At 39.7% G+C, this 24,173-nt stretch overlaps 1 protein-coding gene and 1 long non-coding RNA gene across 2 annotated transcripts in view; one reads left to right on the top strand and one right to left on the bottom strand.

Annotated features, from left to right (window-relative positions):
• The window catches only part of TRPM6 (transient receptor potential cation channel subfamily M member 6), a 197,393-nt gene that overhangs the window by 69,977 nt on the left and 103,243 nt on the right, over window positions 1-24,173 (bottom strand). The window contains exons 11-21 of the mRNA XM_029919758.1: window positions 22,335-22,503; window positions 21,113-21,236; window positions 18,409-18,481; window positions 18,183-18,283; window positions 14,940-15,074; window positions 13,668-13,721; window positions 10,215-10,367; window positions 8,021-8,155; window positions 6,208-6,488; window positions 4,527-4,755; window positions 392-544 (exon numbers count right to left, since the gene is read on the bottom strand). Coding sequence (XP_029775618.1) covers window positions 392-544; window positions 4,527-4,755; window positions 6,208-6,488; window positions 8,021-8,155; window positions 10,215-10,367; window positions 13,668-13,721; window positions 14,940-15,074; window positions 18,183-18,283; window positions 18,409-18,481; window positions 21,113-21,236; window positions 22,335-22,503 — 1,607 coding nt within the window. The remainder of the gene's footprint in view (window positions 1-391; window positions 545-4,526; window positions 4,756-6,207; window positions 6,489-8,020; window positions 8,156-10,214; window positions 10,368-13,667; window positions 13,722-14,939; window positions 15,075-18,182; window positions 18,284-18,408; window positions 18,482-21,112; window positions 21,237-22,334; window positions 22,504-24,173) is intronic.
• LOC115276023 lies at window positions 21,435-22,709 on the top strand. The gene is made up of 2 exons (XR_003901780.1): window positions 21,435-21,581; window positions 22,243-22,709. It is a non-coding gene; the product is annotated as an uncharacterized LOC115276023 (long non-coding RNA).

Raw genomic sequence — 24,173 nt, 5'->3', positions numbered from 1 at the left:
TACATAGGTGGGCAATTGTTATAAACAGGACCACTACATTACAGCCAAAGTTTAATTCTTCAGGGAACTGTGAGAATTTACCACATTTCTTAATGTTAAAGAGCACAGTTAATTCCCATTTAAGGAAGGACTTCCTACTCTAAAAGTTTCCCTTTAAGAGCAACTACCTAGTGGAATGCTCCAGCTATCTCAGAGCCTGGAGCCTGCTTCAGATTCTGTGTCTCCTCATCTCTCTGCCCTCCCATGCTCATGCTCTCTCTCTCTCTCTGCCTCTCAATAATAAATAAACATAAAAAAAATAAAAAAAAAAACTTTGTGAACGTGTACATTTGTGTATGAAAGCGTGTACAAGCACGTGTGAAAGCTTAGTTCCTGGTGATAGCGCACTAACCGTAGAAGCACTGTCTTTGGCACTGCTGGAGTTCTGGTCACCATAATACCACGCAAACTGGAAGTCCTGGGCCTGGGGAACATGTGACATCTCTGCTTTGCTTTTAAATTCCAATGACAAAATGGTGGGTGGAAAAAGAATACTTATGATGATCTTTAAAAGAAAATAAAGCAAAATAAACAGTAAGAGTCACAAGTATTAGCCAAATAACAAAATGAAGATTGTAATGTACCTAAAGTATCAGACCTACCCCCCACTCAGTTGATAACCTGATTCTACATATACTTTTTGACTCAATTCCAATTCTAAGTGTCTCTCTCAGAAATACTCATAAGTGCAAGTGTATGTGTTTAGGGATGATCGTTGCAGGATCATGTGTAATATCAGAAATCCTATGTCAGCCTGGGGTGCCTGGGTGGCTCAGTCGGTTGAGTGTCCATCCGACTCTTGACTTTGGCTCAGGTCATGATCTCATGATCCATGGGATCGAGCCCCATGTTGAGCTCTGCATGCACAGTACAGAGTGTTTTTGGGATTCTCTCTCTCCCTACCTCGTTATGCCCCTTCCCCCCTCTCAAAAGTAAATAAATAAACTTAAAAAAAATTCTAGGTCAACCTAAATATCCATCTCCAAAGGGATAGCTGGTGTAGGACAACCTAAGAATGGAATATTATGCAACCATTAAATAGATAAAGGCAACTTTTAATATAATGAAAAGATATCGAAGTTATATTGTTTGTGAATAACAACAAATTATATAATAATATCTAAAGTGTGCTTCCATTACTGTGCAAAAATAAAATTAAATATTTAAAAAGGTATATGCATACACATATATGCATTTAATGGTTTAAAAATAAGTATACTACACTGTATTTATCCCTAGGAGCAGGCAGTAAGAAGTATTATTTTTCAATGGTCATGAAAATAATGTTTCATAACCCTTTGATGCTTTCAAGTAGTTATTATCTCATAAAACACATTAAAATTTATTCATATTATAAAATCAAGAACATAAAAACATACCAAGTGTCACCTTCTGATGGATTCACTTCACATCCTACACAAATATTTTTTCTGCCAGTAAAACCCAAGGAAGGTATACATCCAGACATCCATAATTTTTTTTCATTATTATTGCTATCATTCATGTATTTATAGGCTATTGGAAATATATTTTTATTCAAAAGATTTTTTAAGATCAATTTATATCGCTTTTTCAGAATAAGTAGTATAGGAGATTTACGAAATGTTATAAAAACAAACTTGCTGAGCACTACTTATTTTTGAGAGACAGACAGAGACAGCATGATCAGGGGAGGGTCAGAGAGAGAGGGAGACACAGAATCCAAACCAGGCTCCAGCTCTGAGCTAGCTGTCAGCACAGGGCCCAACACAGGACTTGAACCCACGAACCATGAGATCAGGACCTGAGCCGAAGCCGGACACTCAACTGACTGAGCCACCCAGGTGCCCCTACTTCTTTTCTTTCAAGCTAAAATCAGGCCTTAGTTTTCTGGAATTCAGGGAACAACAATGTGATTAACCCTATGTGCACACCATTCATGATTAAATCAGCTGAAGTCATATCCGGGCCAACTTTCATTGCTGAAATGACTTTATGTCGTGTCTTAAAGCCTGATCTCCTATGAGAAGTTTTTCAGGACTTTTCCCAGTTCTGGCAGGGTATTCTTTGGGTGAATAGTATATGCTTTCTCTTTAGACGTGGAACCCAAAATACACAAAATCTTCTAGGTCTGGAAACATCATAGTTACCAGGCACAATAATGACATTACACTAATTAATTCCTAACCCACTTCCTGAAAAGACTCCACATTCTGTTGCCCTTGTCCCTTGCAGGATAACTGGCTCATGAGACACTATTCAAAGATGTCAATATCCCATTCCCAAGGGATCAGTAGGAGCCTATCACCCTAAAAGTATTTAAGAGTTTTCTCTTCCACATGACCCTGTAACGTCTTCCTCCAGTCTTCATCCACTTGGAATTAGTCTAACCAGGACACCTTATAATTATTTGCAAATTTGTTCCCAAAACTCACAAGCCAAACACTAGGGAATTGGGATCCAGGCAGGGAGAACAATTTCCTGCAGCTCAGAGATTTTAAGTAGCTAATTCAGCCTTCTTTCTTGACTCACTGTGTTTTGGGGCAAAACATTCAGCCACTTGGGTCTCTTTGTTGATATAAGGCACTTGAGGAGCCAAATGTCACTAAGTTCTCAGTAAAAAGGATTTCTAGTAAAATAAAGTATGTAGAGGACACAGCCATGGGGAAAATTATTGCTCAAACTTCCAGCCATCTTACCCCATCTCCTTCTCTACACATTTAAGAAGTTACTGTCAGAAATTATGTAGCTAAGAGGAGAACCCATTCATATCTCTGCTTCATCTTTCCAAGGTTTGAAATCAAAACAGATCAAAGGAGAACTTCTGGAAATAATTGTTGTTTCTCCAATATTTTTAAAAGAGGAATCTATGTGAAATAAGTTTTGATTCCCATTTCTCTTGTTTTTGCAATCTCATTGATGGAATTGAAATGTGCAAGTCCTTTATGCCTTTTATTTCTTTGTGTTTTCTATAGTGTATCCAACAAAAATATATATTTAAGAAAGTCATCCTATTTGTGACACAAATTTTTAAGAACTGTAGGAAAAATAAAATTAAAGTATACAATCTTAACATAGCTCTTACTTCTCTTGCCTTATCCCTTTTAATTCCATTTTTAGAAGCATAAACACTTCATAAGCTTGACCATAACCTAAACCTTTAGGCTTAGGTTTGATGTCAAAAGTTAAATGGTTTTAGTAGTTAACTAAATTACTCCTGATAATTCGAGATGAAAGGTGAGGCCAAACTGTAATGGATAGAAGAATCTGAAAATGGGCGAACAAATGTGTTTGAGGGCAGCTTTATAAAATAAGCATTTAAGGGGCACCTGGGTGGCTCATTTGGCTAAGCATCTTGAACCTCGGCTCAGGTCTTGATCTGCTGGCTGGTGAGACAGAACCCCGCTTCAGGCTCTGTGCTGACTATGTGGAGCCTGCCTGGGATTCCCTCTCTCCCTCTCTCTCTGCTCCTCCCCTACTTGTTGGTTCTCTCTCTCTCTCAAAATAAATAAATAATCTTAAAAAAATAAAATAAAAGAAGCATTTATTCCCTAAAATATCACACTGGATGAACAGAACAGGAACTGCTGATTTTATTTAGTGTATTATCAATGAATATTCCTAAGCTGAAAAAAAATTCACTGGAAAGGCTAATTTAGTTCTGTTATAATCACCAGAGGTAATGGAGTTTACTAAGGATGAAATCTTTTATGTGTTTGTATCTGCTTTTAACTTCTACCCTTCCCAAGAGAATGTCTTTTGATGGACAGAGTTGGTACAGCCATCCCCATTTTTAAAAAAAGAAACCACAGCAGCAGGAGACAAAGTAGTTGTTGTCAGAGGCCCCCCTGGAAAGACTCCAGTGCAGCTGTGAGAGCCAAAGACACTAACTGGTTCTCCTGAATGTACTCTTCCACAAGGGAAAAATGAACTCCAGAATACAGAGCTTCAGAGTAAACCGATGTTAAATTCTACACAGCAAGTAAATACACCTTTTTTTATTTGTTTTGAGAAAGAGAGACAGAAAGCGAATGAGCATGAGCAGGGGAGGGGCAAGGAGAGAGGGAGGGAGAATCCCAAACAGGCTCCATGCTGACAGTGCAGAGCCCATCATGGGGCTCGAGCCCATGAACTGTGAGATCCTGACCAGAGCCAAAATCACAAGTCGGATGCTTAACCAACTGAGCCAGCCAGGCGCTCCAAATACACCTTCTTTGTCTATTGAATTACAGCTGACACACAAGGTTACATTGGTTTCAGGGGTACAGAACAGAGACTTGGCACTTCTACACTCGCGCTGTGCTCACCGCCAGGGCAGCTGCCGTCTGGCTCTGTGCGACACCCTCACAGCACCGCTGATGACACCAGGTGTTCGGTCTGCCTTCCTTGGGCCTTATTCACCCCTTCACTAGAAGCCTGCACCTCCCTCTCGCCTTCACCCACTTTGCCCAGGCCCTCCCCTCCTGCCCTTTGGCCACCACCAGCTTGTTCTCTGTAGGTAAACGTACCTTCAGCCAGGCGTTTTTCCTCATTTTCAGGCGCCCAGTCCACATGTCCGTCAGCAGCATTTGGGTGCAAGTGTGCGAAACAAAGGGCCGCAGCCTCCCCGACACGGCCAGTTTCAAACAGGTGGAATGGCTCCAGTTCTTGAGTTCGTAGGTCAGCAGTTTCATGGCCATCCTTTCATTCTGCTTGAATGCCTTCTCCAACACATCCAGGGCAAGCTGGCCAAACTGCCTGAAATGACACACCATTAGTGGCAAAAACAAAAGCAAGTGAGAGTCCCAGGAACGTTCAAAAAGATGAGGGAGGAGACCAATGCGAAAGGATGAACAACACAATAACCTCGGATTGCAGAAGCCCTTTGAGAGTGATTGCTGCTCAGGAGATGGACTTTTCTCCCTTTCTGGAAGGGTCTACACCGTGGTGTACAGAACATGGTTTACCCCAGGTGTGGCTGAGCTATCTACTCAGGGGAGAAGCCTGTCTACCCTACCAAACAGACGACCTATAGCTTGGTTTGGGGCTCCCTGACAAGACCGAATAAAGAATTTTTTGACAGAAAAGACTATTCAATACTGAACTAGAAATTTAGGAAAATTGTAGGGCCACCTTTTTTTTTTGTCCCTTTACCATTTTAGAAAATACACGGATGACTTAAGTAAGAAGCTAGACTTGGAGACATTTTTTGGGAGGTTGTTTACTCTAAAAGGGTAACCCTGCTATTCTCTTGAACTTTTTTTTTAATTTTAAAAAAATGTTTATATATTTTGAGAGAGAGAACAGGGGATGGGCAAAGAGAGCAGGAAAGAGAGAAAATCCCAAGCAGGCTCTGAGCAGTCAGAACAGAGCCTGACCTGGGGCTTATATTCAGCCATCCAGGTGCCCCTCTCTGGAACTTTTGTTTTGTTTTATCTTTTTTAGTTTTAGTTGTTTTTTTTTTGAGAGAGAAACAGAAAGAGCAAGCAGGAAAGGGGCAGAAAGAGAGGGAGAGAGAGAATCCCAAGCAGGCTCTGCACTGTTGACACAGAGCCCGATGTGGGACTCGAACATGCAAACTGTGAGATCATCACCTGAGCCGAAATCAAGAGTTCAACACTTAACCAACTGAGCCACCCAAGGTGCTCCTCTCTGGACCTTTAAAAGTCACAATTATACATCAGTTTCCATTAACTCTAGCTCTTCTTCTTTCCTCACTATTATAATGCTTTAGTAATAAAAAAAAATCAAAACCATTTCTAACTTTTCTATCTTTTGCCATCATGCTCTGGGCCTTTGAACACATAACACATTTATTTGTTTTCCTGCCTGAAAGGTACTAAAAGTAAACAACAAGTTTTCATTCAACTTAGTATCACAGAGTTTGAGAGTTCAAAATCATTAACTAACATTCTATGTGAGGAAACTAGAGTCCCCAAATCTGGCCAACTGAGTTACCCAATTAGTAAACAGCTGGCCTGGGACCAGAACCCAGCTCTCCTGACCTGAGGACCAGCTCTCTACACTCTTCCCTTTATTCCACAAAGTGCCTTGAAATACCTACCTAAAGACCCTTATTTATAGGAGAGCCCAGGAAATGCACAGCCACAAGCCCGTGCATCTTACAAGTTCTAAGGTGAGGGAGATAAAAGCGTCTAACCATTCTAAGAACTGTCGATGTTTAGCATGAAGTGAAGAGAGAAGTCCTACTTTGAGTAATTTTTCAACTCTTCTGAGGCATCATCCACCATGTTGCTCTCCTTAGCTTCATGGGCCATGGCTCGGTAGAGTTTACAAGCAATCACAGCCTTGACCGTGGCCTCCTCTCCATGCTGCCAGAAGAACATGGCCATCTTCTGTCTCTTCATTAGCACCGCCCAAACCAGCAGGTCATTGTAAGGGTAAATAAAGCCAGTAGACTCAGGGTCATCTGATATATTTTGCTCTTCTTTTGACTTCTTCCTTGATTTATGAAGGACTACAGACTTTTCCTGTTGGAAAATAAGACAGAAATGGAGTCCCAAATACTCAGATGCATGATATTAGAGCTAATGAAACATATCAGGTATCCTAAGAATATTTTTTACATCACTAACAAGAGATGGAAATATCAATAGAACTTTATAAAGCAGAAATCAAAACTGTGGCCTCTTAGGTGATCTACTTCTTATTGTGTCTGACAGATCCAGGGTCCAGAAGCTGAGACACCTTGTGTTCATTTAGCACAACTTAAAACACTGCACCCTTGGGATAGACCCCATAACGATATGACAGTTTTCAATTTCTCCAGGAAATGGGTCAAAATAACATACTGGATAAATAAGAACTATTAAAAATCTCTAAACTCACTTTATAAACTGAGTCATTATTTTTCCCTTAGAAAAACTTTACTAGTATTGCCAACATGCATCCAAACTGATTGGTTTTAAGTTTCCTTTCCTCTATTCTGATTATATTCCTCTGGTAATACTAATATATAATAACGAAGTACTATTCTCTACCTGGTAAACTAACACTTTACAACCCATCTCAAATGCCACTCCCTAACCCCCATGTTCTCCTATATCACTGTGTGCATATGTCTAATTCAATATTCATCATACTGCAATACTATATTTCTTTGGGGAGAGAGGGATCATTTCTCAGTCATCTTTATATCTTCTCTACCCATCTGCATCCCAAATTTAACCAAGCACCCAATATAATGCCTGCTAAATAATAAGATTCAATAATTAACCTTTTTTAATAAAGGGGGATTAAGAGAGAAAATTATAAGCTTCCTCTATTTCTATAAATAAAAGGAATTTGTATTCATTTATGGTGATTAAAGATAATTTTATAAAATATCCATTCATCCTAAGAGCTATGGAAAGCAACCCTCATCCGTCCAACATAGGAATCATTTAATATAGAAACTCTTGAGCAAAAGCATGTATGCCCAGAGGAAAGTGGGACGCAGGTAATATGGGGAGACGTGGAATAAGAACATGGCTTCTATTGCTCAGTTGGTGCTGGAAGACAGCTGTCTTTCACTATTGACTCACACCCATCTGTTTACGGTACTTGTAAAGGCTCTATTTGTGCCTCCCCCTCTCCAACTTTAAATGAAGAATGGTCTAACCTGCAAGAACAATTTTATTTCTGAGTCTATAAATAAATAAGTAGCACTGGGCTACATCTGTTGACTCTTGATGTCGGGGTTGTGAGTTCAAGCCTGACATTGGGCAGAGAGATTACTTTAAAAAAAAAAAAGTTTCAGGGACACCTGGGTGGCTCAGTGGGTTGAGTGTCCAACTCTTGATTTCAGCTCAGGTCATGATCCCAGGGTCATGGGATCTAGCCTGCGTGAGGCTCTGTGCTGAGTGTGGAGCCTGCTTGGGATTCTCTCTCCCTCTCTCTCTCTCTCTCTCTCTCTCTCTCTCTCTCTCTGTCCCTATGCCCTTCTCCCCTGCTTGTGTGCATGCTCTTTCTCTAAAATCTAAAAAAATATATTTTTTAATTTCTAAAAATAAGTAAGTGGTACCTTGAACCTGTAAGGCTGGGCAGTTCTAATGAACTGGGAATGGAGAGTGCTTTCTGTGGATCCATTTCTATTTCCTGAGGGACGTCTTCGGTGAAGAGGGGGCTCGGAACAGCTTTGAGCAAAACTGGTCACTTGCTGGTGTACATTATTTTATTTTTAAAATAAGACAAATGAGGAAAAGAAGATTATAATGGTAACAACTAACATTTCATTTCTAGGCAGTAATGAAAACAAAATATTACATTGTGTCATGTATCTTACCAAGTGTCCAATGGTTCTGCCTCTAGCCCGTAATTAGAATTAATTACTCACCCCACAAAAGCCTCTCATGACCTCCTCATTATTAAGCACATTGTTATTTCCTAACATCAGAGAGAACATGCTCTTTTGTTCCCTATTATATATCTGCATTCCTTCCCTATGTGGAAATTCCATTAAAAATCAATGGATGTTCTATACCAGGAACGGAGTTCAGAAGAGGCAATAAAGATTCACAGTTCTGATAAGAAAGAGTTCCCATTCACAAACAACTCCAAGGTTAAGTTCGAAAGTTATGCAACTTCTCCAGATGCTATGAATCACCACTGGAATTCCAGTGATTAGACCCAATAACAACACAATTGGTTGCTTATCAGCGTGAAGCTTCCATCAACAGAGACAAAAAAGGCATTCTAAAAGGGGCTGATACAAACTATAGCCTTTGAGCTACTTTACTTACTTATTTCAGTTTGCATTTTACGGATATAAATTAGAGAAATGATGGGATCCGAACTTCTAACAAAACACTCAAATTATTATCATTATCATTGTGATACAGAAGTAATAGCATTGTCAGTAGTCATCATAAGGACTATTATTAACACTCTATACCCTCAATATACTAGGAATATGTGCTTTCGGGTGTTATTTTATTTCATCCTTTTGACAAGTTTAGAAAAGAGATGTTCTATTACTATTCCATTTTATAGATCAGGAAAATGAGACACAGAAACGTTCCGTTTCTCACTCAAGATTTCACACTGAGCAAAACTAATACTCCATCGCATATCTCTCTGACTCCAAACCACATGTTTGTAACTGCTACAATCTAATTTACTCCGAGAGTTTACTATTAACTCTACTCCTTCGCCAGCAAACAGAGAAACGGGGAGCAATTTCATACCATTTCAAAAGAAAATCCCACCAGGGGTACTTGCCCAGCGAGCTCCCTGACAGGGTCAGTCCTCACACCTTGTCACAGGGAACTTCTCCTCAAGGAATATCTGCCTCCGGCGAAGGAGCTGACATGTCAAGAGCATCCCTATGCCTCTGAAATCTCAGTGAAGATCATTTTCTCCGTGAGATTTGAGTTTCTTTTTGTTTTGTTCATTTCTTAGAAGCAAGTTGGGCTTTCACTTTACCTGCTTCTTTATAAATAAAGGTCAAAGTGGCTTCATATTCTGGACTCCTTCTAGTGTCATCCTGCATAACTTGCTAGCACGGCCCAGCAGCCAAGGCCCCCTTGTCACTGCAGAACTGTGTCCTAGCGTCCACAGCACTATGCCTTTCACTGCCCCAGCCCCAAATGCCCCAAACCACCTTGTCTAACACTGCCATTAACTTCTAAGAAGAAAGTCTCTCTTCAGTCTATAATAACAGTGATTTTTAAGAAGCAAGCAATGTTTTCTCCCTCATCAACCAGGCAGCAACTCTAACTTTACATTCCTAGACGGTCAGTACCATGATGGAAAAGAAAATATGTACAGTGTGTATTTTTATACACTCTGCATGCATTTTTCAATATAACCCCGACACGCCTGTGCCAAGTTTGTCGATTCCAGACTACAGACTACTATGAGTTCATGATGTAAGCCCAGGGAGCTTTTCCCTTCTATATTTTCAAAAGGAGAGAAAAGAACTGGTCATCTCCCCCTCAAATCTTTCTCCACACATTACTTCTGTGGCAATACCACACACACTATTCCTTGCTCTGTATTACGGCTAGTTATGCGTAAATCTGTTTCCTCCGAGTTTCCGAACTCCTGATTTTTATGTGCACCCTGGCCCAGCACTGTCATTTACAGGTGGTAGAGACTCATGACCATTTGTAAACACGGACGTCCAGTTTACAGGCCACTCTTCACTGAACTTCCCAAGCCGTTTTTCTAAATGCGTGATTCCTAGTTCTCATCCCCAGCTTGACTAGGGCACTTACCAGTTGGGACACCTTACGTTTTCTATAGAGGTTGTTGTAGAGGGCTCTGAAACTTTTTCTGGTGTAGCTGCTGCGATACGCTCCACCAATGAGGTATTCAATGACCAATCCGATGTCGATCAGTGTGATTCGGTAGCCTGAGAGAAGGGCATGCTGAAACAAAACCACGTAACGACGGTAAAATTCAGTTCCTTTTTTATGTCTGGTTTGCCATGTTAGAACACCGCCCACTCAACTGCAAAGAGGTAAACTCACACTTTTCAGTTGCCTTTACTAACTGATCGATTAATGTGACCAACTATTGATACAGTCTGCTTGTTCAGATGGAAAAACAAACGTAGCCTTAATGTGTTTTTAGTTTCACAGACATCAAATATGTACTATATTTGCTCACTCAACTTTCTTTTTTCTCTCTCTCTCTCATGCATATACACAACTTGATAATAAAATGCACTTAAAAAATTTTATGTCTTTTATTTATTTCTGAGAGACAGAGAGAGACAGCACGAGCAGGGGAGGGTCAGAGATAGAGGGAGACACAGAACCAGAAGCAGGCTCCAGGCTCTGAGCTAGCTGTCAGCACAGAGCCCGACGCGGGGCTCGAACCCACAAACTGTGAGATCATGACCTGAGCCGAAGCCGGACACTTAACCCACTGAGCCACCCAGGCGCTCCAAAATGCACTTAAATATAGTCTAAAAGATTGTTTTGAACTGGAAATTATGTATTTACTATAAGAGAAGTAAAATCACTGGAGGATATCACCAAAATGTGCCTTTTTGACATATTATTTTGAATAAAAGTTACTTAAGAGAGAGCCTGTGCCAGAAGACACTCAGACCCCCCAACCCCATCCCCTTGAAAGCAGGAAGTAACTCTCCCTGTGAAAGGTACGCTTCCTACACCACAAGACAAAGAGACATCCTTTTCACCAGACACGAGAAATTTAGAGAGGAGAAGCCTGAATAAACAACCTTGTTACTTTTTTACTAATTTACTCTCCCACCCCAAATTTTGTTTAGAATTCCTTACTAACAGAGGCTCCCAAAGTTAACTTTTCTTTGTCCTGTCAATTCCTCCCACATATATTGACTGTCTATCTGAAAAGTATAAAAACTGCCTACCTCGGTCATTTCTTGAGGTCTCAACTTCATTACTGGACCTCTATGTGCCCACAATGAAATTTTGGGTGTTTTTCTCCTGCTAATCTGTCTCAGGTAAAATTTAATTCTTAGTCTCATTGGGAGAACCTTGGACTGAGGAAAACTTCTTCCTTCCCCTCAATATACTGAATGTATGCGATCCAAAATTAACATTGGGTTAGATCTCCCGTCTCTCCACTGAAATGGCTGGAGCACTCCACACTGTGTGGACTACATCACACACGACGTGAGAATATGGGAGGAAGCGGAGCGAGCAGAAATAAGGAGCATGGAATGGCAAAACAAAACAAGACATCAAAACATGAAGCTAGGCCAAAACAAACGTTATAGTTAGCAGGAGGGCTGAGCAGCCGATTTCCAAGCATATGGGTCTCGGTCTAAATGAAGACGACTTTGACCACTCAAAACCCACGTTCCTACCCCTTCATCACTGTTACTCTCAACCACCATTCATAGTACATTTTTTAAATTAAAGTATAATTGACATACAATATCCTATTTGTTTCAGGTCCTTATCATAGTGATTTAAAACTTTTATACATCATGAAATGGTCCCCATGGTAAGGCTAGTTATCACTGTTGCCATACAAAGTTGGTACCACACTGTTGGCTACGTTCCCTACGCTGTATGTTACATCCCTGTGACATATTTGCTGCAGAATCCCCATCACCCATTGAGCCCACCATGCAACCTCGGCCCTCTTTGGGAATCAACACTCTGCTCTCTGAATCTATGAATCTGTTTGTTTTACTGCTAGATTCTACATCTCAGTGAAATCACACTGAGATTTGTCTTTCTCTGTCCAACTTACTTCAGCATTTTTAAGGCACACACATGATTCTGAACAAGATCTCTGAAACAAACAGATTATGAATAATATTCATGAAGCTTTGAATAAGAAATAAGGTTTATGTAGTTATTTAAGTATATAAATAAATACATATTTATATAAATATATAAATAAATACAATAATACAAATATATATTTCATCTATGAATAAATGTAAATAATTTCTCTTTTTCACATCCATAATTAACTTTGGCAAGGAACACCAAAACCAATGCTTTTAGTTGTTCTTAGTTAAAAGCATATTCTGTTCCTTTTTTTCAATTTACTGTAATAGAATCAAGGTTCAAGGAAATAGTCTAAGGAGAATCATTTTGATATAGCAGAAACATGCACACTAAATTCATATCCGCACAGACACTTTTGCTTACTTCTAACTTGCATCTACATATCTTCCTCAGCCAAGGCCCTCCCACCAAGTCAACGTAGCCAGAAAGCCTGCACAGTCTCTATTAAGATACCAGACTTCAGAGAAATGAGGAAGTACTTTTAAAGTGTGCCAGGGATAGATTTTAATCACGGGGACAAAAAAAGTCTCTCTTACTTTTCTGCAGATGTGAATATAAGTTTTTGGTGATTAAAAGAGAAGGAATTAAGGCCTAAAAGTCTGTTAAAGTTGGGAAGGTTTGGGGGCGCCTAGATGGCTCAGTTGGTTAAGCATCCGACTTTGGCTCAGGTCATAATCTTGAGGTTCGTGAGTCTGGCCTTGAGCGGGCTCTCTGCTGACAGTTCAGAGCCTGGAATCTGTTTCAGATTCTGTGTCTTCCTCTCTCTCTGCCCCTCCCCTGCTTGTAATCTGTTTCTCTCTCTTTCAGAAATAAATAAAATGTTAAAAAAAAAAGTTGGGAAAGTTTAATAACTAATAGATAATTTTAAGTGGGACCTAACTCAAAGTTCAATGAGAACACTATGAGCAAAGTAAGAGCAAGCGTATAGAGCAGGGGGGTTCATCCTGGCCCCTAGAACAATGCTTAGACTTACAGAAGAAGATAGGACATCCAAGTCATCACTTAGAGTCAAAACAATAACAAAACAATGAAAATCACACATTAATCCTCCGGTAAACACAATAGGACAAGGACAAAATTTCTTTATATTTCAGCAAGCATTATCATCATTGGCAATACTGTTGTATTATGCTGAGCTAATGCTCTGATTGAAAGTTTTGTATGTCTCTGGTTCATATTTTATCAGAGAAAATAATTATCAGTTAATGCCACTTACTTGGTAGATTAAATCCTAAAAATGTAAAATACATTATAAGGAAAAAAAAACTTTGGAGGGTAGCTTGGTGATGAAGTTAGTCAGAGTTGGAGGCAAAGAGGGTAGGTAATTCACTAGAAAATACAAATCTGCATTTTACAAAGCAAAATCTGGCAACACCTCAATCAAAAACTAAGGCAATACTGAAAGAAATCTGCCCACATTTGTAATCAGGTTACCTGTTTCACATCTCGGACAAGATGGTGCAAGAGCATATTAGTGGGTCCTTGTTTCTATAATAAAGAAGAAAAGACAAAATTTAGTCCTTTTAATTACCATGTGCAAGAGGGAAAATATTCTATTTCAGAATGTATAAATAACCCAGAATACTGAATATTTTCTTCAGCCTCTTTAATAATGAAGCCCACCCCAATTAATTATTAGAAAGGTGTTTCCTAAGAGAAGATATAATTAGGTTGAAATAATTTTGAAGGCAAGATGTATTTTTTAAATTTATTTTAATGTTTATTTATTTTGAGAGGGAGGGAGATACAGAGAGACAGAGAGAGAAAGACACAGAATGTGAGCAGGGAAGGGACACAGAGAGAGGGAGACAAAGAATCCAAAGCAGGCTCCAGGCTCTGGGCTGTCAGCACAGAGCCAGACGTGGGGCTCAAACTCATGAACCGTGAGACCATGACCTGAGCTGAAGTCAGAGGCTAAACTGACTGAACCACTCAGGTGCCCCCAAGATGTGTTTTAAAAAGATATATATGTAGATAGTAAAAACATAATTAGCATAATCCCATTACACAATTCCATTCCATCAACAAATAATTTTTGAACGCTTACCATAGTCAAGTTTTGAGGGAGTCAGTGAAGAACAGAAGTACTTTCTTCATAGTATTTACAGTCTAATTGAAGAGAGTGAGGACTCAAAGAGGAAATAACCTAAACTATGAAGACTGTGTGGGCTCAAAAAGAGTTGTAAAAAGTTTGTGTCCTAAGATCAGATTTACTGTGAACTGGAGTATTCTAAAAGGTAGGCCTTGACTAGGGCTTTGAAGAAAGGGTAAGATTCAAAGAACAAGGAAGGACATTTCAAGAAGAGTGCTTGGCTTGAGCGATTGGTGTTTTCCAGTGAGCAAGCTGGTCTGCTTTCAGCAAAGGGTTTGCACTGGAAAGTTGCAGGGAAAGACTTTTAACAAGTCAATAAAAGCAATTTGTTCTTATTCACATCAATGGCTTTCATTATGGTCTTACTGTCGTATCCTCCTAAATTAGCTGATCTTGCTATTCTGTGTAATTAATTAAAATAAGAAACCCAGAAATGACCAGAGGATAAAATAGATTTGGTGAGAATGTTTGTCCTTTGGTTGAGAAATCTCTTTCTAATTTATCTTTGTACATGAAGGTTCAAGGAGGTTTGAATATTCAATATTTAGCTTAAGCTAACACTTCAGCGAATTAATACATAAATCTTATGGGTTGTGGGATGGCCCAGTACTCACTGTATTATAGAGCTCTTCCAGGCGGGGAATGGTAAGAAAACGATGGAGGTTCACTCCGTATTCTATTAGGAGCTTCACAAAATCCACTCGATCCATCACCAAAGCATCTAACATTGCTTGCTCCAGTGTGCCAGGCTGCAGAAGGCGAAAATACATAAGCGATGTAGAGATAATGAAGAAAGCAGAAATATGGAAAAGTAGAAATAACTAAAGAATTACATGTAATTCATCTCAATACAGACACAGCAATCATAAAATACAATCTTTTTTTTTTTTTATAAAATACAATCTTACTAGAAATGTTCAGGACCTGGGTGAAGAAATAATACAAAGTGAACTTGAAGGCATAAAAGACAACTTAAATAAATCTGTTCTTGTACCAAAAGACTGACAATTGTTAAGATCCTAAATTAATGTATAGGATTAATGTAATTCTAACTTAAAAAAATCAAGGTTAGTTTTTTGCTGTTGTGACAACTTGGCATGTTTTTATTTAAACCATACCAGTTTCTAGGGTCACCTAGGTGGCTCAGTCAGTAAAGCATCTGACTTGGGCTCAGGTCATGATCTCAGGGCTTGTGAGTTCAAGCCCCGCGTCGGGCTCTGTGCAGACAGCTCAGAGCCTGCAGCCTGCTTTTGATTCTGTTTCCCTCTCTTGCTCTGCCCCTCCCCCGCTCATGTTCTGTCTGTCTCTCTCTCTCCCGCTCTCTCAAGAATAAATAAAACATTAAAAATAAATAAATAAACTACTCTGGTTTCTGAATACAAACGGCAAATTAAAAATACTCATTTACATTTACTCTAACCTAAAACTTTACTAAAATTATAGCAAAATAATTTTTTTTTAAGAAATGAATCCACAAGCACACTGGGGTCCAGAATGTAACATTTTGGAAGTTGGAAAGAAGATGGCCAGGCAGTCCCCCGAAACCCAGAAGGTGAAAAGTCCCCAGAAATCAAAACTGGAAAAAGCCAAGAACCAAACAGATCTATGCCACAGAATCCTGGGAGCTCCAGTAAGAAATCAATGTACAAATACAGAATTTCTAACATTGAGACCTTCCCAATCCTCTTTCCCCATCTGACTTCCATGAACGCTAGCAACAAGGCTTTCACCTTATCCAAGCAGGGACTGGAGGGTTCTTTTCTGGTAAAGGAACTAAGAGAAAAGGCAGGAATATGCTGCCATCTCAGGTCCCCCAACAAACGGCATCAAGATCACTCCACCGTGAAGCTCAAAACTACAGTTAGGCTTCACCTACAGGCTCAGAATTTCTAAAGAGCTCTCTCTCCTCCACTCTTAAATAAAAATTCCAGAACAAACACACCACATTAATTTAGGATCTTTACACCTGTCAGTCTTTTGGTACAAGAACAGATTTATTTAAGTTGCCTTTTATGCCTTCAAGTTCACTTTGTATTATTTCTTCGTCCAGGTCCTGAACATTTCTGTTAAGATTGTAAGAATCAGACAATGCAGGAAGGAAGAAAACGTGAAAAACCAAGCTATCATTAATATTCTCAGTGAAATAAGATACTACACTCAGGATGCTTTAAAAAAAAAAGGCTAAGAACAAATCTGCTCTTAGAAATTAATAGTATGCTACCAAAAATAAAAAACTCCATCCATATAAGGCATGAAAAGTAAAATTGAGGAAATCTACCAAAAGAAAGATATGGAGAAAAAAAGGGAAAAGAAAGATTAGAGGAGCAATCCATAGGTCCAATATTTAAATGCTATGAAGTCCAGAAAAAGAACCTAGAGAAAACAGGAAGCCAATTGCCCAGCATGGAAGCACACAGGATTGCTACATTGAAAACACCTGCCCAGCATTATGGATCTAAAGACTCCCAACAGCACACATCACTGTGAACTCTGAAAACACTAGAAAGATATTTTTTTGAACTTCCAGAGAGGAAAAGAAATGGTCGAAGGATCAGAAAACAGAAAGATTTTTATTCTCAACAGCAATGTTGAATGCCAGAAGCTAAGCCTTCAAAATTAGTTCCAATTTTTAATGAAAATATTATCCAAACATGTGAGTTCTCAAAATGCTTCTCTCCCGTGTTCCCTTTCTCAGAAAGTTACTGAAGGACACACCCCATTAAGCAAAAGCAGGAAGCCAAACAAGAGGAAGGCATGGGACACAGAAAACAGGTGCTCCACGAAAGGACAGAGGCACAGGGAAACGCCACTGTGATGAAGGGACATCCCAGCACGCCAGCCCAGAACCAGGAGCAGCAGCGACCAGTCCAGATGGTAGCAGTGAGGGCGGCGCCACAGACAGAAATGGTGAGAGGTCTCTAAAATAGATGAATCAGAAAATAGCAATAGGACTTGTTACTTAGAAATATGGAGTTTTAGAAATGTCCATACAATAAAAAAAAAACGTCAAAAATACTTGGGTCTTCTGCTTAGCAGGGAAGAGAACTCCTGTTTTGTTTTGTTTTGTTTTGTTTTTTAGTGGCCTTTTAGTCCCATTAGTTTCATACCATTAAATCTTTTGAAAATGGGGCACCTGAGTGGCTCAGGTGGTTAAGCATCTGACCCTTGATTTTGGCTTGGGTCATGATCTCACGACATGGGGATCCAGCCCCGCATTGGGCTCTGTGCTGACAGTGGGGAGGCTGTGTGGGATTCTCTCTCTCCTTCTCTTTCTGCCCCTCCCCTGCTCGTGCACGTGCATGCACATTCTCCCTTGAGTGCTCTCCCTCTTCTCTCTCTCTCTCAAAAAAAATGTTTTAAATAATATGCATGTATTAGTTTCACTGAAAAATAATATGCCGATGGTATGGTCACAGCTACAATTTTTAAGAATGAAATGTTAATAGTGATTATCATTAGCACTATGGATAATCTTTGTTCTTTCTGCTTTTCTCTGTTTTCTGTTATTTCTATTATGGGTATGTATTATGTTTTAATGCAAAAATAAGAAAAACTTCAAGTTTGAAATAACAACAGGAAAATCTGGCTATAGAAAAAATAAATAAAATATCTTCCATTCTTTCTTTCTCCCAACTTTTTTTGCCAGGTTCAATTAGGCTGCCCTTCCTGGGAAAGGGGCGGGGGGGATATTTCTAGGGAGGCAAAGTTGATGAGAAAAATGTCTCCGTATCCTGGGCACCCAGCTATTACAAGGCTACCTCCACATCTCTCCAAAACCGATCTATCTGTCCTCCATTTTTTTGGTCCCTCCCTCACAAGTCAAATATTTTTCCCAAATAACTTCATTTTCATTATACCTTCCAATGTTGTCCATAAATTAGGATATGTTTCTTGGCAATGTCCATTCTGTCCCAAGCCATTGCCAGATTTAATTGTTCTGAGGCTGCTAAATTCGTGCCTAGGGTAAAAGAAGGGAACAATCATATGTCCTTTTTAAAATATCAACATAAAAAACCCGAGTTCCATGGAACATGAGAAGAGGAAACGAGAAAGAGACGTAACCAACCCTCTTCAGACACTCACCCTTTAGCAGAGCCGTTAGGATTACTAAATCAAGGTCTTGTGACTCCTCAGAATCAGCATCAAATATGGTAATCTATAGTAGTTGAAACACAGAAGGCCACACATTTTGGGAACTCATAAAGAAATGGTTTCAAAAAATACCCACAAAATGCATTCTATAGCTAATGAGTTGAGCAAAACATTAATGTAAAAAACCACATAGAGTTAATCTCCTTGATTTGTTACTCTCCCTTTTTACTCATAGAAAACTTTTAAAATAGGGTAATGGAGAATTGTGAAAGCTCAAGGGAAAAAAACTTAAAAGACTCCATGTATCCCGCAGGAAAAATGAAAATACATGACTACACTAAATTTACTATGCACACACTATAATGAAAAAAACCTGTGTCAATTCCTTTTTTAAATTTTTTTTAATGTTTATTTTTGAGAGAGAGAGAGAGAAAGACAGAGTGCAAGCAGGACAGGGGCAGAGAGAGAAGGAGAGACAGAATCTGAAGCAGACTCCAGACTCTGAGCCGTTAGCACAGAGCCCAACACAGGGCTCAAACCTACAAACTGTGAGATCATAGTCTGAGCCAAAGTCAGACACTTAACTGACTGAGCCACCCAGACAACCCTCAGTGTCAATTCTTAATGTAAAAAAAAAAAAAAAAAAAATCCTTTTGACAAGATACCATATGATATCCTTCTGCTCATGTAGCATAGAAACTAAAATTTTTGTTTTTTTAATGAGAAGTGAATCCTCAAGGATTTGTCATAAAATAAGTGAGGTAATTACAATACACCCGGTGAGTAAGTACAATAGACGGCACAGATGGTCTTCATAAGGTCAAGGTCCAATGCACCCTGGCATGAGGCTGATTTTTTTAAGACAAATAAGGATTTTATTTCTGATTATAAAAGGTCGCTTGCTGTTAAGGAATGTATCTCAATCTTTCTAAATGAAAATATATTTTATATAGTAAAGGGAACTGCCGGGGGAAAAAAGAGCCATGTCTGGCAAGCCCAGATATGCCACTAACTAGTGAGTCTTAGGAAAATATCTTCAGGCACTGAATCTCAGGTTTTTCATCTACAAGGTAAGAGGAACCCACTAAATAATCTCTAAGGTCCTTTAAAGACAGAATAACTATGCTTCCACAATTCCGGTGTTGATTCCCTCCAACTAACAGCCCCTCTATGCGCATGAATAAAATCAACTCTCATGCAGAGTTGAGGACCTAACTCCTAACCTGCGCAAACCTGTCTCGGACTACTCTAGCCTCCTCTTGATCGTGACACTGTCCATTACTCTCTTGGATGACAGGAAGACACAAATGGAAGGGTGATCGTGTTAAGATGTCCTTTTACTGAACACTGTGGGAAATATTAAATGTCGCAGGCCACGGACAAGACTTCAACTCTGAGCCCGGTTCAGCTCTCTCATTCTGTGACTGCTGGCTCTGGGCAAATCACTTAAATTCTCTAGGTTTTAGCTTTGGCATCTCTGAAACTGGAATAAAGAGTCACTGCCATATGGAACTCACTCACGGGGCCACTTGGGGTGAAAAAAATACATTTGAAAACATGTTGGTAATTGTATACATGGTTGTTATATTTGCTGTTATTAGGTCAACTGAAACCTTAAAGTGTTTTTCATGTATGTTTATCCATGCTTTGTCCAGCCTGAATTTGTTCAATTTGTTTGTTTACTTGAGACCAGATGCTTAAATATTACCAAAACCTTGTATGATTTAGTCTAGCTTTTGAATTCTGGAAAGGTCACTGTGAATCATGACATTTTTGCCTATTTACTATAATTGTTGGATTTGTATCATCCAAGTTATTGATAAAATTTTTGATCAAAGAACCCTAAAATATGGAAATCCTTTTCTGAATCTATATTATGTTCACATACCAGAGTTTGTGGCCTCCATTTTTGGTCCCAGAGTAAATTCTCCCCTTTCCCATTGTTCAGTGAGTCCCCGAAGATCTCCTACCGGATCTCCTAGGATGTTATGATGCACTCATCCAAGCCAGTAGACAAGTCATGGAGCTATGCTTTTACCGTCTTAAAAGGTTTGTGAGTGATCATCACTAAATGTGGTCAGTCTTCTGCAATACTGGCATGCTGGGTCTTTCCCTAAGTGCAGCCTGACACTTGAGTATATTGTGGGGTGGTGGGCAGGGGAGGGAATAAAAAGCCAAGTTTACTCAACTAAGGGTCAAGTTCTCTAGACCCATGTACAATAAAATTAAAATTAAAAACTCCTTATTTGGGGGGTACCTGGCTGGCTCAGTTGGAAGAGCATGTAACTCTTGATCTTGGGGCTAAGAGTTTGAGCCCCACACTAACTATGGAAAGTACTTAAAAAAGTAAATATCAAAATAAAATCTTAAAAACAACAACAACTTAGTTTTAAAAGTTGTGGAGGGGCGCCTGGATGGCTCAATCAGTTGAGCATTCGACTTCAGCTCAGGTCATGATCTCATAATTTGTGGGTTCGAGCCCCATGTCAGGCTTAACGCTGAAAGCACGGAGCCTGCTTCAGAGTCTCTGTCTCCCTCTCTCTCTACTCCTTCCCAACCTGCTCACTTGTTCACACACATGCATGCTCTCTCTCTCAAAAATAAACATTAAAAAAAAATAAAAGTTGTGGAAATAAATATTATAACTGATGCAAATTATCACTTTTAGAGTAGGTTATCAATTCATCATACTCACAGAATCCCTATGCACCATACACTCCATGAGAATTTGAAAAAGGTGCTTGGATTGCTTAAGACTAAAGTTGAAAGTGTTCTGAATCATGCCGATGATCTCCTCCTTCACCTGAGGACGTAGGGTCCTGGGAGAGAGAGAGAAATGGTCATGACTTGGTACAGTGCAGAGAAGAGAACAAGCCAACAACTTCAGTGGGAAGCGGGACAACTGTCTCATCCGGCTGAGAAGGTTCCCGTGGATGCCTCTGCCGTGGGAGCCAATGAGCAGGAAGCAAAGGGAAGCAGGCACCGGAAGAGGCGGAACTTGAAAGTGAGTATGGATGGACCAGCCATGATCCCGGAATGAACACGCTCTGGGACAAGATTCTCGAGCTGACAGATTTCCAGGGGACTGTGTATCTCCAGAAAGTGCGGGCCTCGTATCTCAAAGAGTCAGACACTCCAAAAGGCTTGAGAAGCACACATCTAGGGTAACTTTAGGAAAGAAAGACGCGGAAAAGAATAAGAACAGGGGCACAGGGCAGAAGTAGAGGCTGGGGGCTGAGGGGAGACAGGGAGTATAAGGAAAGAGTCGTCAGAGCATTTATACCATAAGTAGTACACGTTTATTACGTAAATTGGTGGGCCAGTATTTAGTTCCTAGGCATTATATTTACTTACACGGGAGAAATATCGTGCTTTTAAAAATGGAAAAATCACACTGGCTACAGCATGGCTAGAGAAAAACTACCTTTTTATTTGAAAAGATTACAGAGTTAAAACCTCAGATAAATACAATATATGTTACATAGAAACCAGAAAGCTGGTTTCCCCAATTCTTGCTATTTTTACTAACGGCAAATGAACCTGAAGGTGCCCAGGGCCAGCACTGGTCTCCTCACTCACCACAGGGTCTTCTCAACTCTCAAGACCAACCGCAGGAGCCTCTCTTCCCTCCCTCCCCCTGGAGATGCTTTTTTCCCCTGAAGCTCAGATAGGGTTCAATAGCCCCTGATAGAGGCACAGCCATTCTTTAGCTAAATAAAAAAAAAAAGGAGGGGGGGGGGCAACTTGAATCAGGGGAGAGCATTCTGGTGTTAATTAATACACATAAAAATCACTGAAAAGTTAATTCCAGTCTCTGCCCCCAAGGATGTCTGGCCCACATAGAAGCAAGCTTAAAGAACGAAAATGGAAGAATAAATAGTCACCGTGGTTTAAAAACTGAGGAGTCAGCAACTCACCCTTCATCTGCCAAGTGTTTGTAGGTGAAGGCCAGCAGATCGGCCGCCCTGCCTGTGCCTTCACACACCACCACCGGGTCTTTGTCTCTCACGGTCTCCCACACCGCGAGGATGACGTTGGGACCTCCTTCTACCACCAGCCCCACCACGGGCACGCCTTGCCTTGAACCTGTTTCAGATGACAAACACCAAACTGTTACAAAGAAATCCTTTGTTGGCCAAGCATCCATTTTGGTTTCCTCAACACAAGTCTTTCAATTACTACATAACCCTGTGACTTGCAATCACCCCTCTTACTTCCTGGACTCACTCAGGCTTGCTTAGTTCAAGACCAAGCCGGAAGGGTGCACTTTTAATAAAGTCACTTAAATATGATGAGAGTTTCTTCATGCTTTCCCCAGTTAAAAAAGTACCTAAAGGTTTTCACTAATTACAATTTAATTTTTTTTTAATTTTTTTCTTACATTCATTTATTTTTGGGAGACAGAGACAGAGCGAGAATAGGGGAGGTACAAAGAGAGAGAGAGAGAGAGAGAGAGAGAGAGAGAGAGAGAGACAGAATCTGAAGCAGGCTCCAGGCTCTGAGCTAGCAGTCAACACAGATCCTGACACAGGGCTCGAAGCCATGAACCGTGAGATCAAGACCTGAGCCAAAGTCAGATGCTCAACCAAATGAGCCACCCAGGCACCCCCCAAAAAAACTTAAGTTGTTTTATTTTGAGAGATACAGAGAGAGGGAGAGAGCAAGGAGGGGCAGAGAGAGAGAATCCCAAGCAGGTTCCTCACTATCGACAACAAGCCTGACATAGGACTTAATTAACCTCACGAACCGTGAGATCATGACCTGAGCCAAAGTCAGAGGGTTAACCGACTGAGCCACCCAAGTGCCCCAAATTTTTAAAAAATTTATTATAAGTAGTCTTCAAGAAATTTCAACTTTTCATTGTGGAAAAACTTCAAATATATCTTGGAAAAAAAACAGAAATATAATGGTTCCCAATGTATCTATCACTCACTTCCAAAAATGATCAAAATTTGCCAATTCACTCAACCTCTAATGATGATTATTTCTAAGGACAAGATCAGAAGGGTAACTCTCAAAGACTTTTCTATTTCAACATATTCTATTTTTAATATATTCCTCTGTTTAAATTTCTTATCACGAGGATATATTATTAAAGCAAGGAAGACAAAAAAAAAGGAAAGACCATCGAGTCATTCTTTTTGAGAAGATATTAAGTGAAAAAAGTTACAGAATAATGTATATAGCATGATCCTTTTTATAGTTTTAAAACCACATACATGAATATATATTTTATATATGTCTGTATTGTATATGATATTTGTGTATATGCATGATATATATGTACATGTATGTGTATGTGTATAAATATATGCCTATATATCTTTACATATATATATGACTACATCCAACTATTAATAATGGAGAAGGGAGGGGATGATTTCGGGAAATGTTGAAAAAGAACCATTAATCATGAATTATTGAAATCTAGGGAAAAAAATTTTATAAGAGATCTCTTATATCCTATATAATGAAATACTATGCAGCCATTAAGGATGTGCTAAGCTAGCCTTTTTTTTTTTTAATGTTTATTTATTTTTTAGAGAGAGAGAGAAACAGGGCACAATACAGAATCTGAAGCAGGCTCCAGGTTCCAAGCTGTCAGCACAGTGCCCAACGCGAGGCTCAAACTCATGAGCCGTGAGATCATGACCTGAGCCCAAGTTGGACACTTACCAACTGAGCCACCCAGGTGCCCCTAAGCTATGCTTATTGATGTAGAAATGTGTCCAAGTTGAAAAAAGCATGTATATTAT

The sequence above is a fragment of the Suricata suricatta genome, chromosome 13 (assembly GCF_006229205.1).
Source record: "Suricata suricatta isolate VVHF042 chromosome 13, meerkat_22Aug2017_6uvM2_HiC, whole genome shotgun sequence".
NCBI lineage: Eukaryota > Metazoa > Chordata > Mammalia > Carnivora > Herpestidae > Suricata > Suricata suricatta.
This window is presented reverse-complemented; position numbering and strand designations above follow the sequence as displayed.